General features: G+C 59.4%; 2 protein-coding genes across 5 annotated transcripts in view; one reads left to right on the forward strand and one right to left on the reverse strand.

Moving 5' to 3' along the window:
• Window positions 1-2,209: 2,209 nt before the first annotated feature.
• On the forward strand, window positions 2,210-3,862 carry EXOSC6 (exosome component 6). Its single transcript, XM_039913560.1, has one exon. The coding sequence runs from the start codon at window positions 2,228-2,230 to the stop codon at window positions 3,104-3,106; it is 879 nt and encodes a 292-aa protein (XP_039769494.1). The 5' UTR covers window positions 2,210-2,227; the 3' UTR covers window positions 3,107-3,862.
• Window positions 3,863-4,870: 1,008 nt separating this feature from the next.
• LOC103165062 (RNA-binding Raly-like protein) overlaps window positions 4,871-16,093 on the reverse strand; it is a 32,613-nt gene continuing 21,390 nt past the window's right edge. Inside the window, exons 3-8 of one of the 4 annotated variants that reach the window (XM_039913457.1) lie at window positions 11,074-11,124; window positions 10,681-10,826; window positions 10,126-10,239; window positions 9,545-9,711; window positions 5,660-5,742; window positions 4,871-5,326 (exon numbers count right to left, since the gene is read on the reverse strand). In XM_039913457.1, the coding sequence (XP_039769391.1) occupies window positions 5,689-5,742; window positions 9,545-9,711; window positions 10,126-10,239; window positions 10,681-10,826; window positions 11,074-11,124 (532 nt within the window). In that variant the 3' untranslated portion in view covers window positions 4,871-5,326; window positions 5,660-5,688. Of the gene's footprint in view, window positions 5,327-5,659; window positions 5,743-6,752; window positions 8,250-8,448; window positions 9,187-9,506; window positions 9,712-10,125; window positions 10,240-10,680; window positions 10,827-11,073; window positions 11,125-16,093 lie in introns of those variants that run through there. The other 3 variants (XM_029075362.2, XM_029075363.2, XM_029075364.2) reach the window with 3 other exon arrangements.

Raw genomic sequence — 16,093 nt, forward strand, 5'->3', positions numbered from 1 at the left:
AACAAAATCGGTTAAGCGCGTGAAGGATGGGGGGGAGGAGGGAAGGCCTCTTGGAAGAGGTGACCAGGGAGGGATGTGGCTTGGTAGGCCCGAAATGAGAGAGTTCCACGCCGGAGGGGGAGTGTAAAGAACGCCCCGAGATGAGAGAGTCACAGAGCTGGTACTGCCGGAAGGTTCGTTTGGGGAGGAGCGAAGAGTGCGATCTGGGGAGGGGCACGAGGAGATGGGTTAAGTAAGAGAAAGCAGGTGTGTGTCTCCTGCCTTCCTGCCTCAGTCTCCTCCTCCTGGGTCACTCTGCCTCTCCTGACTGGGTGTGCGGGTGGGGGTCCTCAAAGGGGCTGGATTTCCGCTAGGAGGGGATAATTTAGGTAAATGAGGCCCAAAGTGGGGTCGGGGGCTGTTGCTGTACGTTAGGCCACTCGGGCTCCTTCATTTTGCACCCACTCTCCCCACCTCTCTGCCGTCGGTGTGTGCGTTTGGGATCTTGGCTGGGTGGCTAGAAATGGGGAAAAAAAAAAATTAAAATATTAAGTGATTGCCTCAGTGGAATCTACGGTATTAAGTGCATAGGCAAATACAAACAGAAGTGGTATCCATGGTTTTGGGGGGCTTTTTAAATGGTAATTGGCAAGGGCGCACTAAGGGCCAGACACTGTACTGAACGCTGGGGTAGAAAAATCAGTCTGGACACAGTCCCTGCCCCACAATGGGGTTTACAGTCTTCCGTCCCCATTTTACAGATGAGGCACAGAGAGGCGAAGCGACTTGCCCAAGGACACACGGCAGATAGGTGGCAGAGCTAGAAGGGGAACCCAAGTCCTTCTGTCTCCCAAGCTTGTGCTCTGTCCACTGATAATAATAATAGTGTTGTTAATAATTATTATGGTATTTGTTAAATGCTTACTATGTGTCAGACACTGTACTAAGCACTGGGGTGGACACAGCCGCTGTCCCGCACTGGGCTCCCAGTCTCAATCCCCGTTTTCCAGATGAGGTGACCTGCCCAAGGTGACACGGCAGGCAGGTGGCGGCACGGGGATTGGAACCCACGACCTCTCACCTCCCAGGCCCGGCAGTATCGGCTACCCAGGCTAGGCCCCGATGTTTCTCTAAAACGGGTTTTAAAGGGTGGGAGAGGAGGGATGGTCTGAGCCAGCGCTTAGAACAGTGCTTTGCACATAGTAAGCACTTAGTAACAATAATAATGTTGGTATTTGTTAAGCGCTTACTCTGTGCACAGCACTGTTCTAAGCACTGGGGGAGATACAGGGTTATCAGGTTGTCCCACGTGAGGCTCCCAGGCTTCATCCCCGTTTTCCAGATGAGGTCACTGAGGCCGGGGGAATAATCATAATGTTGGTATTTGTGAAGCACTTACTCTATGCAGAGCACTGTTCTAAGCGCTGGGGGAGATACAGGGTCATCAGGTGGTCCCACGTGAGGCTCACTCTCCATCCCCATTTTCCAGATGAGGGAACTGAGGCCTCGAGAAGTGAAGTGACTGGCCCGCAGTCACACAGCTGGAGCTGGGATTCGAACCCATGACCTCTGACTCCCAAGCCCGGGCTCTTCCCACTGAGGTCATGGGTTCGAATCCCAGCTCCGCCGCTTGCCAGCTGTGTGCCTTTGGGCCAGTTACTTCACTTCTCTGTGCCTCCGTTCCCTCATCTGGGGATGAAAACGCTGAGCCCCAGGTGGGACAACCTAATGACCTTGTATCCCCCCAGCGCTTAGAGCAGTGCTTTGCACACAGTCAGCCCTTAACAAACAAATACCAGCGTGGCTCAGGGGCAAGAGCGCGGGCTTGGGAGTCAGAGGTCGTGGGTTCTAATCCCGGCTCCGCCGCTTGTCAGCTGGGTGACTTTGGGCCCGTCACTTCACTTCTCTGGGCCTCAGTTCCCTCATCTGTAAAAATGGGGATGAAAACGGTGCGCCCCACGTGGGGCAACCTGATCACCTTGTATCCCCCGGCGCTTAGAACCGTGCTTTGTACATAGTAAGCGCTTAACAAATACCACCCTTATTATTATTATTATTATTATGGGGGGGTGGGGAGGGATGTCTTTCCCTCCGCCCGACTCGGCGGCCCGGGCCCTGCACCTCCCACTTTCCGCCGGCAGGGGGCGCCGTGGCGGGCGGGCGGGCGGGCGGACGGGCGACCTCCGCTATCCCACCGGGCCGCGCGAGACGGGGGCGGCGGGCCGGCCGCCCGGAAGCGGCGCGCTCTATGGTCCCCTCGGCCGCCGCCATGCCGGGCGACCCCCGCCGCGTCCGCGGGCCCGACGAGTCGCAGCCGCCGGCGCCGTTCGCCGCCGAGGCGCCGGCGGAGGCGGAGGCGCGGGACCCCTGCCGGCTGCGGCCGGTGTTCGCGCGGGCGGGCCTGCTGAGCCAGGCCAAGGGCTCGGCCTACCTGGAGGCGGGCGGCACCAAGGTCCTGTGCGCCGTGTCGGGGCCGCGGCCGGCGGAGGGGGAGGGGGGCCGCCTGCTGTGCGACTTCCGGCGCGCGCCCTTCTGCGGCCCGCAGCGCCCCCGCCGGCCGACCCCGGCCTCGGCGGGGGCGGGGGCGGGGGCGTCGGGGGCGTCGGGGGCGTCGGGCGAGGAGCGGGAGCTGGCGCTGGCCCTGCAAGAAGCGCTGGAGCCGGCCGTGCGCCTGACCCGCTACCCCCGCGCGCAGCTGGAGCTGTCGGCGCTGCTGCTGGAGGACGGGGGCTCGGCCCTGGCCGCCGCCCTCACCGCCGCCGCCCTGGCCCTGGCCGACGCCGGCGTGGAGATGTACGACCTGGTGGTGGGCTGCGGCCTCAGCCGCCGGCCCGACCCCCCGCCCGGGCCCGCCTGGCTGCTGGACCCCACCCTGCGCGAAGAGCAGCGGGCCCGGGCCCGCCTCACCGTGGCCCTCATGCCCGTCCTCAACCAGGTGTCCGGCCTGCTGGGCGGCGGCGAGGGCGAGGCGGCCTCCAGCTGGGCCGAGGCCCTGCGCCTGGGCATGGACGGCTGCCAGCGCCTCTACCCCGTGCTGAGGCAGTGCCTGCTCACGGCCGCCCGGAAGAGGAGCCCCGCCGTCGCCCCCGACCCGCCCTCCTCCTCCTCCTCCTCTCTCCCCGCCTGACGGACCCCGGGTCCTCCTCCCTCCCCGCCTGACGGACCCCGGGCCGCCCGCCCCAAAGCAGCTGACCTCGCCGGACTACAGGGTGGACCCGGCACCCCGACTCTCCTCACCCCAACGGCCTCCAAGCGCGGGACTCGCTGGGACCGCCCACCTCAGCCGCTTCGTCGCACGGGACCGTGCGGGTCTGCCCGCCTCAACCACCTGTTCGCACGGGACCGTGCGGGTGTGGCCGCCTCAACGACTTCACACAGGACGGTGCGGGGGTGGCCGCCCCAACGACTTCTTCACACAGGACTGTGCGGGTCTGGCCACCAACAACCTCTTCGCACAGGACTGTGCAGGTCTGGCCACCTGAACGATCTCTTCGCCTAGGACTGTGCGGGTCTGGCCGCCTCAACGACCTCTTCGCACGGGACTGTGCGAGTCTGGCCGCCTCAACGACCTCTTCACACGGGACTGTGCGGGTCTGGCCGCTTCAACCACCTCTTCGCACGGGACTGTGCGGGTGTGGCCGCCTCAACGACTTCTTCGCACGGGACTGCGCGCGTCTGGCCGCCTCAACAACCTCTTCGCACGGGACTGTGCGGGTCTGGCCACCAACGACCTCTTCGCACGGGACTGTGCGGGTGTGGCCGCCTCAACGACCTCTTCACACGGGACGGTGCGGGTCTGGCCGCTTCAACCACCTCTTCGCACGGGACTCTGCGGGTCTGGCCACTTGGGGAAATTAAAAAAAGCCCGTTTTGTACTTTGAAAGCCTTCCGATTTACGGGCAGGACTTGGCCGAGGCCGGTCTGGGGATAAGGGGCCACGGGTCTGGCCACTTTGCGGGGTGGGGGAGAGCCCCTTTTGAAAGCTTTCCAATTTGCGGGCGGGACTTGGCCGAGGCCGGTCTGGGGATAAGGGACCACGGGTCGGGCCGCTTTGGTGTATGTGGGGAAAACCCTTTTGTACGTTGAAAGCCTTCCGATTTACGGGCAGGACTTGACCGAGGCCGGTCTGGGGATAAGGGACGACGGCTCTGGCCCCAGTAGCCGCAGGCAGCCGACGACTTAATGCCCTCCGGGACCCCAGGAAAGGCTGACGGGGCAGGGGGAGCCCCCGCCGCTGCCAGGCTCGGTGCCGCTGCGGCCCAGCGGGGCCCATCCGTGGCAGGGGTTGGGGTGGCCGCAGCGGGAAGCCGGGGGAGCCTCCCCCGCCTCTCCCCAGCGTCGGGGTGGTCGTGGCCAGAGACTCTGTGAATCGGTTCCTCACCCCGTTTTCTTCCCTCCCGCTCGGCCTTGGCTCCATCCCGTCCTGGTTGACTAATAATAATAATGATGATGGCATTTAAGTGCTTACTGTGTGCAAAGCACTGTTCAACTGATGGGGTTGTCCCACGTGGGGCTCCCAGTCTTCATCCCCATTTGACAGATGGGTTAACTGAGGCCCAGTGAAGTGACTTGCCCAAAGTCACACAGCTGACAAGTGGCCGAGCGGGGATTTGAACCCATGACCTCTGACTCCCTAGCCCGGGCTCTAGGTTGGGTGCTGGTCTGCGCAGCCCCCAACTCTCTCCTCTCTGGCCCCGAGAATTTGAGGGAACATCATGACGACAGTGATGATGATGATGATTTCAGCCTCAATCTTTGGGACTTTGGGGCTGAATGTGTGAAAAAGAATGAACACTGGCGCTAGGAGCTTGAGTGGCCGTGTGCACTCCCTCGGGCCAGCGTGTCTTTGTCGGTTTGCAATTGGCGAGCAGGTGGACAGGGGTGCGGCACGTTGCCGAGCTGTGACGTTGCTTTATTTCTCCTGTTTCAATTTGAATTAATTTCCAGAGTCTTCATTTGCCTGAGCATCTGTAGCCTGGTTTATCTTTTTCCCTTATCGGTTGTAATCTCTGGCTTTTTAGCTTTGGTGTATTTCAGTGTGCCAGTCCTTAAGAGTAGCAACATGGAACCCACCCAGTGATGGCACATGTCTAATCCATCAGTAGTTGTTGGGTATTTACTGTGGGCAGGCCACTGTACGAATGAAGCCGTGGTGCGGCTTGATCAGTTGGGACTAATTAGACCTTCTTAGAGTCTTGGAGCAATCCAGAGAGGGTGGGAGGGGTGTTTTGGGGGAACGACTTTACCCTGGCTTCCTCCAGCTCCGGGAGGGTGCTCTGGAACCCATCCCCTCTGAAGTTTGGGCTGCCTGCCGTTGTACCCGTTGAGGTTTCTTCCGTGCTGGGACCTGTGTTGAAGAGAGTGCTCGGGAGACTGATACTGATTATGTATCTACACAACAGGCACCTCGCTCCTGACACCAGCTTCCCCGGGGGTAAGAATAGGCATAGATTGGTGAGCATCTGGCCTCTATGCCCAATGCCATTGCCGAGCCCAGCCGGAGACGCGGGCACTAGCAGGCTGGTGTGGTAATGGGACTCCCCACACCTGCCTTCTTGACCCGAGTGATTCCAGTGTCCTCGGCTGTGATGTGTGAATCCCACCCTGGAGGTGTCGAGGGTGTCTGTGGGCCCGGCCCCCGGGGGCTTTCGGGTGCAGGTGATGGGTTGTTAACTCATACCTGCTCAGGGTTCCGTGGACCTGGAAAGCCTAGGGTTCGTGGGTCCCGATGAGGAGCTGTTGGTGACCGTGTCCCAGCCAGAGCTAGAGAAGTAACAATAATAATAATAAAATAATGGTATTTGTTAAGCGCTTACTATGTGCTGAGCACTGTTCTAAGCGCTGGGGTAGATACAGGGTCATCAGGTTGTCCCACGTGAGGCTCACATTTTTTTTTAATCCCCAGTTTTACAGATGAGGTGACTGAGGCACAGAGAAATTAACAAGCGGGGGGGGGGGACGGGGGACGGGGACAGAAGGGGACATTTTAAGGACACAGGAAAGCGCCACCCCAACTTGGCCTCACAGCTGGCAGCGGAAAGACCGGCCTGGCCCACTGGGAGCAAGAAAGGAGCGGCGCTCTTTGAACAGAATGGTCAAGCGTAGCAAGACAGAAGCGAAAACCAGGTGAGCCCAACCGTGTTACCCGGCTCCCGGCCTGGTGCTTTTGGGACGGTAGCCCCCGCTGGCCTTCCCAGCCGCACAGGCACCCGCAGGTGACCTTCACGGTCGGGGGCATCATCCCGGAGAAGGCGGGGCGATTCTGGAAGTGTCCGGGCAGTGCCCTGGTAAAGGGGAGGCAGGAGTGGAAGAGAAAAGAAGGGAACAAAGACCGGTTGTTGCGTGTGCTGGAGATGGGCTGGCGCCCCACGGCCCAGGGAGTGTCGCTTGCTCTCAGGTTCGGGGCCTCGGGCGGCGGCGGGGTGGGAGGGAGGGACGCTGTCCGCCAAGTAGCGTGACCCGCCCTCCGGGGCCGCCAGCAGCGGGATTGGGCAGCCTCCCCACGGCTGCGCCTTTCAGAGGCTCCGCTCTTGGCAAAGGAGAGGCAACTGTCCAGGGAGGCTCTGTGAAGGATGGTGTGGCAGAGGCAACCTCCTCCGCAAAGCCTCCAAATGCCCTGGCGAGGGTCCCGGCTGTCAGCGGCCGCCTCGGGAGGCTTTTGTCGGAGCGGCTCCCGTTGCCACCCGCCTCCCAGGTCCCCCTGTAGCCGCGGAAGCAGGTGATCCAAGAGCTGGGCCAGACGCTGCCCCCAGTCACCAGCCTCCACCAGCCCAAACGGAGAAACCAAATAGAAATTTTATTTTATTTTTTCCTTCCAACACAGTACACTTTTTTCCAGAGCAGATTTGAAATACAGACACAGTATCATACCAGCAAGAGACAAGCTAGAAACTGGACGTAAAAATGAGATACGGCTGTTGTGAGGGATGGCAGGATGGATTGGGGCGGGTGGGGAGGGCCGGGGGAGAGGAGAAGGGAGGAAGGAAAAGAACAAGTTCATCGGGAGTAAGACACACCAGGGACCTCACTGCATCGTTTACGGACCAGGAATACACCTGTTGGAAACAGAACTACATTTCCCATGCACCAAGGCGGTTGTGGAGATCTGCGGGGCTGGGAGGAGGGTCACATGAACGCAAAGAGTGCCAGACACTTAAGCCACGTGATACAGGAAAGGGGGAAAACCATTTGGTGCATTGGATCGAGCCCCCTTGAACCTCAAAGTTAGTGTCAATTTTAGGGTCTTCGGTCGGGCACCATTCCCCGCCACCCCCGGGAGGGGCGGTGGGGATGACTGGGATGTGGAGAACGGTGGGGGAAGGAAGAGTCTGCTCCTGAGGGGTTTGGGATCCCGGGAGGAGGCGCAGCACTATTTCTATTTCTGCACCCTCCTCTCCAGTAGGCAGGCAGGGGTGCCTGCTGTGGGGCCTGGCCCTTGCTGAGGGAGAGAGAGCAAAGTGGATGGAGAGTATCGGTTGGCTGCGGCCGGCTTGGCTCATTTCCTCAAAGATGGGGTTTTGCCCTCAGCCCCGGCCTCGCTGACCGCCCCCCCGGCCTTCCCGTCCCGTCGAGGGCACCGAGCACCGGGTGGGGGTTCGTGCCTTTGTTTTCAAAAGGTCTGGGAGGGAAGGGGCTGGCTCTTGGCCCCATCCCCTTGGGCTTCACGGAAAGAAGGATCGGGGTGGGGCGGGGGGGGGGGGGGGGTCTGCCACGGCCACGGCTCGGGCAAGTGAGGAAGTCGGGAGCGGATCTGGGCGAGGCAAAGGGCGGCTGGCTTCTTGGGAGGGGTTTCCCACAGTGGGAGGCAACAGATGGGAAGAGTGGGGATGGACGTGGAAGTGGTCCGGGCCTCAGTTTCTCCAAGGCCCACTCCAGGAGAGACTCGGCTTTCCTACTCAGAAGTTAAAACTGCCCAAGAGAAATCCCGGGCTGTGGGGGCCGCCCCCCCCCCCCCCTGCCGGCCCCCGTGGCCGCCCACCCCGTGGTGCGGGGCGGTCTGGAAACACAACGTCCAAAGCTCAACGGAACAACTACGAGGAGGCTTCCGGCTGCCACCGAGGAGCGGGCCGGGTTGGCTGGGACGCCAGTCCTACTGCACTAGCGCTGAGGCTGGGTAGCTCGTGTCGAGTACGGCAACGGCTGGCGGGCCTTCAAAGAAATACGAACACAGGAAAGGGGGACGGGCCAACTGACCGACCCACCGGTCCGGGCGGGCTGGGGCCGCACCTCCTCTACTGGCTGCCCTCCGGGTCTGACGTGTGATTCTTCATCTGCGAGGGGGGGGAAAAGCCTGTTGTTCGGGGTGGGGGGGGTGCTCAAGGCACCTGCCTACCTGCCCGCCCCCCGGGCACAGCGTTGCCAGGCAGCAACCTCAACCTCTCTCATCCCATGAGAACAGTGCTTGACAGAGTGCGTAAAATCTCAGAGACCAACTCTGTTGTACTCTCCCCAGCTTAGTACAGTGCTCTGCACAGAGTAAGCGCTCACTAAACACCACTGATGATGCCGCTAATCCTGACAACTCCCCTCCCCGCCAGATCCCCCTCTTGGTCGGTGCGGAGCCCCCTGGATTTGGCTCACCCGAAGCCCTCCGGGAGGAGTTGCCCCTGAGCCGACCACACGCACCTCCCAGCTCCCTGGGACCAGGGCCACTCCCCAGCCCCGGAGAGCAGCCGATACGGCTAACACTTGCCAGCCTGCTCTGTCCGTTTACCAGCCCCCGAGCTCTGGAGCAGGGAGAAGGGAGTAATTTACCCTGCACACCGCCACCGTGGCCTTCCTGAGAGGCCTGGAATCACCTCCAAGGGCAGCGAGGGGAGCACCGGAACCCACGGCTCTGACCGGCGCAGGGCCGACTCTCTCCTCAGCGACCGTGGAGGGTCACCCGGGGCAGTAGAGAAGGCCCAGGGTGGCAGAGAATGCCCAACGACGATGGGGGGCGGTGAAAGGTGGGCGCCTGGGGAGAAGCATCGCCCCCTGGCCTCGTCTCCCCAACTCCCACCCCCCGGGGCTTCTCCGATCAACACCCCCCAGCCACGTCCCCAATGCAAAAGCTCCCGGTAGTCCCACCTCTGCCTCCTCCTGCTCCTCCTCAGCCTGGCTTGGGTACGGCTCAGCTCGTGGACCCGTGAATAATTCATCCCTCTGCATACTCAATTACCCGTGTCAGGGCTGTCACGGCACCCAGGCAATGGGCTATTTTCAGCTCTGAGCGGAAGGGAATTTTCAGCCAGACACCTCCCCGGTCCCGTGTCCCGCTGCTCCCCAGCTGGGGATCCTACCCCTCACTCACTCTCCCTCTCTCCCCCACATTCTCTGGGCCGGGAAGGATGGCGGGGGTGACCGATGGGGTTCCAGCCCGGGGCAGCCACCGGCTGCCCCGGGCAGGAGAGGGAAACGCACTTTGTGCTCCCTGACGCCCTGGGCGCGGGAGAGGAATTGTCTGGCCCCACAAGGAGGCTGCAGAGGGGCAGAGGGCAAGGCAAGAGACGGGTCGGGCCGCGGGTCCCAGGGCTCGGGGCACTCACGGACGCTGGAGAGGGGCGGGCTAAGAGCGGCCTCTCACCGCCTCCTCGGTGTCTGTGCTCTCCTCGGCGCTGTCGATGTCCCTCAGGTCGCTCTGCCCGGCGGGCTCCGTGCCCTCCTTGCTCCGACTCTCCCGCTGAGACTCTGCCGCCGGGTACGAGGGCTCCTCGCTCACCTGGGTCTTCTTCTCCTCGCCCTCTTTGGCCCCTGGGTGGGCACAGATGCCTGGGTCCCTTCTGCTCAGAGGCTCCCGGAGTACCTCCCCTGCCCGCCGCCCTGTTTCTAGGGCAGACCCTACCTCCAGGTCTCACAACCTACCACCACCATCTCCCCGACCCCAGAGCCCCAAGCTGGAGCCAAGAGGCTGGCCTGGCAAAGGCTGGGCGCCCTAAGGCCATCTCGGACGCCCCTGCTCGTCTCCCCGTTGCCTTGGCCCCGGCTGCCACCTGATCCCACGCAGCCCCCAACCCTGGTGGGCCCGGGGCCATTTCTGCCGTTGTCAGGGCGCTCCCACATGGCTCGTGCAGAGCCAGGCGGCATGAGCACAGACTCGGTCTCCAGGTCTGCAGCGGCCGGGCAGCTGTCGGTCGCAACCGTCTTCCCCGGGCCGGGGCCACTGACCTCCCAGTCGATCCCGCCGCTGGTCCATCCTCTCCAGGCTCTCCAGCAGACTGTCCACCTGCGCTTTGATCTGGCTCAACTCCCCCTTGATGGAGTGCAGCTCCTCCGCTTTTACTGTGCAGGTGGGGCCAAGGCAGGGGAAGGAAAAGACATGGGAGGACAGGGCGGTGTGAGTTTCCACTCAAGCACAGAGAACACCCCCCTCACCCAATAATAACGATAAATCGAAACTGCTCCAGCCAGGACCCCTGGGAAGCCCACTCGCTGCCCACAGACCCTTTCAGGGTGAATCCCCACCACCGAGGCACAGGGACCGTGTCTATTTACCACCTGTGTATTCTTTCCCAGTGCTTAGTAGAGCTCTGCACGTAGGCTAATAACAATAATAATAATATGGTACTTGTTAAGCACTTCACTTTTAGCACTGGGGTAGCTACAAGATAATCAAGTTCGACACAGTCCCTGTCCCATACGGGGGTTCTCGGTCTAAGTTTAATAAATACCATCCATGCCTAGGGGCACCCGCCCCTCCCTGGCTCTGACATCCCCACTCACGCTTTGTCCGCGCCGGGGGCGGGTTGCTGCCTCGTGGAGTCAGGTGGGCTGTGAGGCTGCTCTTGCTCCCTGTGCCCATATGAGTCCTCCTGCTCTTGACGGGTGCCCGGTTGATGAGGGGCGGGATCCTCTGGTACTCATAAACCCTGCAACGGGAACCACGGGTCACCACCGGGCCCCGTCCCCAGCCCCACCCCTCCGGCCCGGTCAGGCATCTGCGTCGGCCAACGGAGGGCCTGCGGAGCCTGCTTGGTTTTCCTCTCCCTGGAAAACCCTCCCGGTGGGCGGGGTTGGGCCCTACTTGTTGACCTCCAAGGCCACAGGCCCTGACTGGGGAGAGACCCCGGTTCAGGGAAGCCAAAAGGGATAGGGCTGACGCCCAGACTCACCCACCTGTAGGGAAAGTCTTCTCGGTACAGCTCATAGTCCAGGTCACAGCTACTGCTGCAAAGGGTCACAAAGACAGAGGACACAGTTATATTTTCCAAAGAGTTACCCTAGAGATGCTCACTGGCTCTGCTCCGCTCTCACTGTGGGGGGAAACTGAGGCTGGGAGCATTAATCGGTCCCAAGCCGGTTTAGGAGAGAGCAGTGGGACAGGAATCCCGACTTCCCGATCCCAGCTGACGCTGCTTGGGCCTCCAGCTTCCCCAACGACTCTGCCCACCCCGCCCGGGTCTCCTCAACTCCTGTCTTGGCCTGACAGAAAGAAGCGACGCATGGGACGGGAACAGTTTTTGGGGATGACACTTTTCTGGGCCTCCAATGAAAAGGCTGCCTGACAACAGGGAAGCAGGGGACATCTTTGAGTTCAGCCGAGGAGGGAGTGGGGAGCGGCAAGGTGAAGCAGAAAAGGTGAGGCCCAAGCCCTCAGGATGCCTTCTTGTCTGGTGGAGATCCCCAAGAACGTCCCCCTTTTCCTTCTTCCTCCCTCCTGTACTTCTCCCTCGCTAGACTGGAAGATCCCTGAGGGCAGCGACCACGTCTACTTGTTCGACTCTACTCTCCCAAGCACTTAGTACAGTGCTCTGCACCCATTAGGCATTCGATAAATACTGCGGATTGCCCGAGCAGTCGACCGAGCCATCAGGATGCTGGTCGGAGGTTCTTGACAGAATTTGGCAAATGGCAGGTCAGCTGACTAAGGGAGGCGACGGAGAATCGAGAGGCTGAACCCAGCAGGGGCAACAAAGCGGACACCCACTCTCTTGGGGCCACAGGCCAGAGGGACGTGGTGACCTTGGAGGGCTTTTTCCCTCTTCGGCTCCCGGGAGGCTGCAAACTACCAAACTACCAACTTGGAAAAGGATAAAAGGGAGGCTTTAAGCTGGAGCCAAAAGCCACTGCGGGAGACCATAAGCCTATAATCACCTGCTGGACGCTGAGCCTGAAGCCGCTTTAGATCACCACAGGCACCGGCCTGTCGTCCAAAAGGTGCGACTGGGATGGTTAAAAACTGGGACTAGAGTCACCACCTGTCTCCACCTGGAGTCGGGGGGTGGCAGGGGGAACGGGGACCGAGAGGCTGGGAGACTTAGGAAGAGTAGCCGGAGAAGAGCAACTAGAGAGGTACGAGGGCTCGGACCAGCCCCGAGGCCTGTAGCTGTCCAGCTTACTGTTGGGGCTCAGTGGAGGAGGAACCATCTTCCCTTTCTCATCCTCCATTCCCGTTCTGTTTCCTGGCCCCAAGGACCAAGGGTTCCGGGGCAGCCCCTCTTTTGTGTTTGCACATGCACAACAGTGGCACTTCTGCCATGTTACAGACCCACCCCTCCCGACCACACACATGCACGCACGCACACAGGTCCCCTCCCCGCCACCACATCTCAGAAGGCTACAGTGAGTACTGGGCCTGTGCCAGAGCCACATGCAGGTGTGAGGTCAGGCCAGGCTCTCCAGTGCTGGGGTTCTGTGGGAGACTGGAGGCAGGGCACGGGGCCTTCGGCCCCAGCATAGCCTTGGCCGGCCACCGTGCTTCGCTTACACTAAGCACCCTTCCTTCTCTGTCACCCTCACACAACAGGCAATCGGGGTCGTTTTCCAACTTCTCAAGGGGGCCACTCCAGCACGCAGGGTTGGTCCGAACAGGGAGAGCAGCTGGTGCCCGGCCTGGTCAAGGGAAAGCAAAATGTCCACCGACAGGCTGCAAGCCAGAGAGGGGCTTCCACTCAGAGGGAAGGGGATCGAGGCAGGGGTGACAGCAGCTGGGAATGTCCCACCCTCTCCCACTGGACCAGCAGACTGAAAAGGACGCGACCCATTCCTCGGAGTTCCCACTGATAACCAAGTCATGAGCAGTTTCGAAGGGAAAAGGAAGCTCAATAAAGCTGCAGATGAGACATATTTCAGGGAGCTGACTGGAGAGCCCGGACAGTAGGGTAAATCATGGTTCAAATCAACCATAAGGGCACAGCCCCACCTTGGGCCTTCAAATGTCAAAGGCAGAGAGTGACTGAAGACCAGGGCATCTTTTGAAGCCGAGCAGACACTCAGCTCCCCCAACCTTGGCTTCTCGTTAGCTGCTTTTACCTGTCCAGGGTCTCCAGAATGGGTTGGAGAGGGTAAAAGCTGGTGGGGTGATGTGTGAAAAACTGGCAGGAGGCCACAGGATGCCAGAAACAAGCAGCCCTGGTCTCAGATCCAGCCCTTGGAGGTCAAGGGTAGAACTGATGCTGTATGTAAGGTTAATGGGGAGGAGAAAGAGAAGGGGTCTCCCTGCCTGAAAAAGAGGGGGCAGGTACCTTAATGCCACCCAGAATCACAAGGCCAAAAGGGGAAAAAACAAAACCTCCTCTGAGGGACAGCTCCTTCAGCTACCACCCCTGGACCTGACCCAGCTTCCCCTAGGGCCCCTTGCCAAAGTCCGCAGCCTCCTTGGGAGCCGGCAACCCTGGAAGCCGAGGATCAAGCACCAATCCTAAGCGACTGCTGGGGAAGCCGGCTCCCTGGGCAGGTCACCTGACTTCCCGGGCCTTAGTTTCCCTTCCCACGCCTTGAGAATGATACCACCGGGCCCCTGGTCGGACCCTAGGGTAGGGAAAGGCCCAATTGCCCATTCCAGGACAGTTCTGTGGAACATCCCAAGGACGGGACTCCCAGCTTCCTGCTGTCTGCTCTCCAGCAGGCTGGCTAACTCTCATTCACCCACCGCCTTGCTTGGCAGGGTTCTGGCACGGTCAGATCCTGACTGGCTCCCCAGCCCCCTCGGTAGCGACGTGGGCAGCATTAGCGTGAGCCAACCGGAGCGAACAACATACAGATACGGGCAGCAGGTGACCGGAGGCCGACCTCTTAGGCAGCTGCTAGCAAATCTGGGGGAGAAAGGGCCCTGGTGGTGCTTGGGGTCGAAATCCTCGCCTGCCTCGCAGATGCCCCGGATTAGATCAATCTCTACCGACAACCAAATCCTTCAAGACTAAACTTAGAACCTAAAAGTGCCAAAGAAAAGGTTTGCTTTGTTTATACCCGTCATTTGGGTGAACCTGACTGTTCCTGAGAAAAGCGAGGAAGCCCGGGAGCTACCACTCCAACTGGGTAGACAGAGACTGAGGAAAGGGACCGGGAGCGGTGGGGGGAAAAGAGGAAGCACCAGAGAAGGCTCTAACCAGAACTCAAACTGCTCAGGGGATGGGGGCCGCCCCTTCAGCCTGCATTGAGCTCCACAGACTCCCCGTCACTGTAGCTTCGAGTCCCGGAAACACACCTGTGCCAACTGTGCCACTTATGCCGGCAGGAGGACTGGCCTCCAGCAGCCACCCTCCAGGGCCGGGCCCTGGTCACACGGTGCATCCCCATTTTGAAACTCCCTCCTTTTACTCTACTCCAGGAAAGGGCAAATGGAATTTGCCAGCTTTCACCGAGAAAATCTTGGCACTTGTGTGACTCCCACCGAGAGCTCTCCTCCTGCTGGGGCCACAACCACTGGCTGCCAGGGCACAAACCCTGCTCTAATGAGCCAGAGTTCCATCCATGTTGTCTTCCTGAGGAGCTGCCCCCCTGCCACGGGTAACCTTGAAAAGATCTTCTCCTCTCTCCGCTTCCCTGTTTTGTTCTTAACAATAAAGGGAGCATGGAGGTGCCCTCTTTATTCATTCAACTGTATTTATCGAGCGCTTACTGTGTGCAGAGCACTGTACTAAGCGCCGGGGAGAGTACAATTCAACAATAAAACAGACACACTCCCTGCCACAATGGGCTTGCGGTCTAGAGTCCTACTCAGCAGGTGAGTCGGTGGACTTTTTAGCAAGAAGTTTCCTGTGGGAAGTGCAGGAATTTGGGTCTTGAAATTGTCTGCAGTGCCGAGGGAAAACGGGGAGACGGCGCCGTGAGGGCAGGGCTGAAACTGGGGAGACAGAAACAATTAGAGGAACTTCTAGCTGGGCCTCCTGCTGGCAATCAACCAACCACTTATACTTGTTGGAGGACCTACTATGTGCAAAGCACTGGACTAAGTGAATGGGAAAGCACAATAAAATTACAAGATAGGATCTCTGTCCTCAAGGGAATTTTTTTTTTTTAAAATAGCAAGTGTTAAACACTTACTACGTGTCAGGCATTGTACTAAACGCTGGGGCAAATACAAGCTAATCAGGTTGGACAGAGTCCATGTCCCACATGGGGCTCACAGAACTAATCCCCAAACACCAATTTACTGAGAGGAGGAAAAAAGAAAAGGGAAATATGTACTTGAGTTAGTTTTTCAATACTAGGGGTGTATAAGATATGTACTAAAGACAGAGTGTAGGAGGCAGAGTTCACAAGGATCTAAGTGAAGGAGATGTGCTGAAGTGGGGATTATTTATCTTTATGTCAGTGTCTATCTCTCCCTCTAGCTGTACGCTCGTTGTGGGCAGGGACTGTGTCTGTTCATTGTTACATTGTACTCTCCCAAGCGCTTAGCACAGTGCTCTGCACACACTAAGCACTCAATAAATACATTTGAATGAATGAACAGCTGGGGGATAGACTATGGGGAGATTATTTTTTAATTCATCCTGATTTTAATGACTTTAGACAAGCTCTGACAATGGGGAGAGTTGTGCTCCTGCAAGGGGAAGAGTGTGATGGGAAGCAGGAAGGAAAAAATGAGGCACAATGAGTAGGCTACCTTGAAAAGGATGAAGAGTGCAAGCTGGGGAGTAGTGAGGGAAGAAAGTGGAGGGCTGATTTGAGTGCCATGTTGTCGGCTTTTGCTTAATGCAGTGGTATCTATCCCAGCGCTTGGAACAGTGCTTGACAAAGAGTAAGTGCTTAACAAATACAACCAATAATCATCATCTTCACAATGACAGAAATGGGCAACCATTGGGGTGGCATGCTTGCAGAACAATGACTTTGAGAGATGATTTGGGCAGGAAAAGAGGAGAGAGACTGGTGGCCGGGAGATGAGCGAGGAGGCTCGTGCAGAAGTCAA

This window comes from Ornithorhynchus anatinus, chromosome 11 (genome assembly GCF_004115215.2).
Source record: "Ornithorhynchus anatinus isolate Pmale09 chromosome 11, mOrnAna1.pri.v4, whole genome shotgun sequence".
Lineage (NCBI taxonomy): Eukaryota > Metazoa > Chordata > Mammalia > Monotremata > Ornithorhynchidae > Ornithorhynchus > Ornithorhynchus anatinus.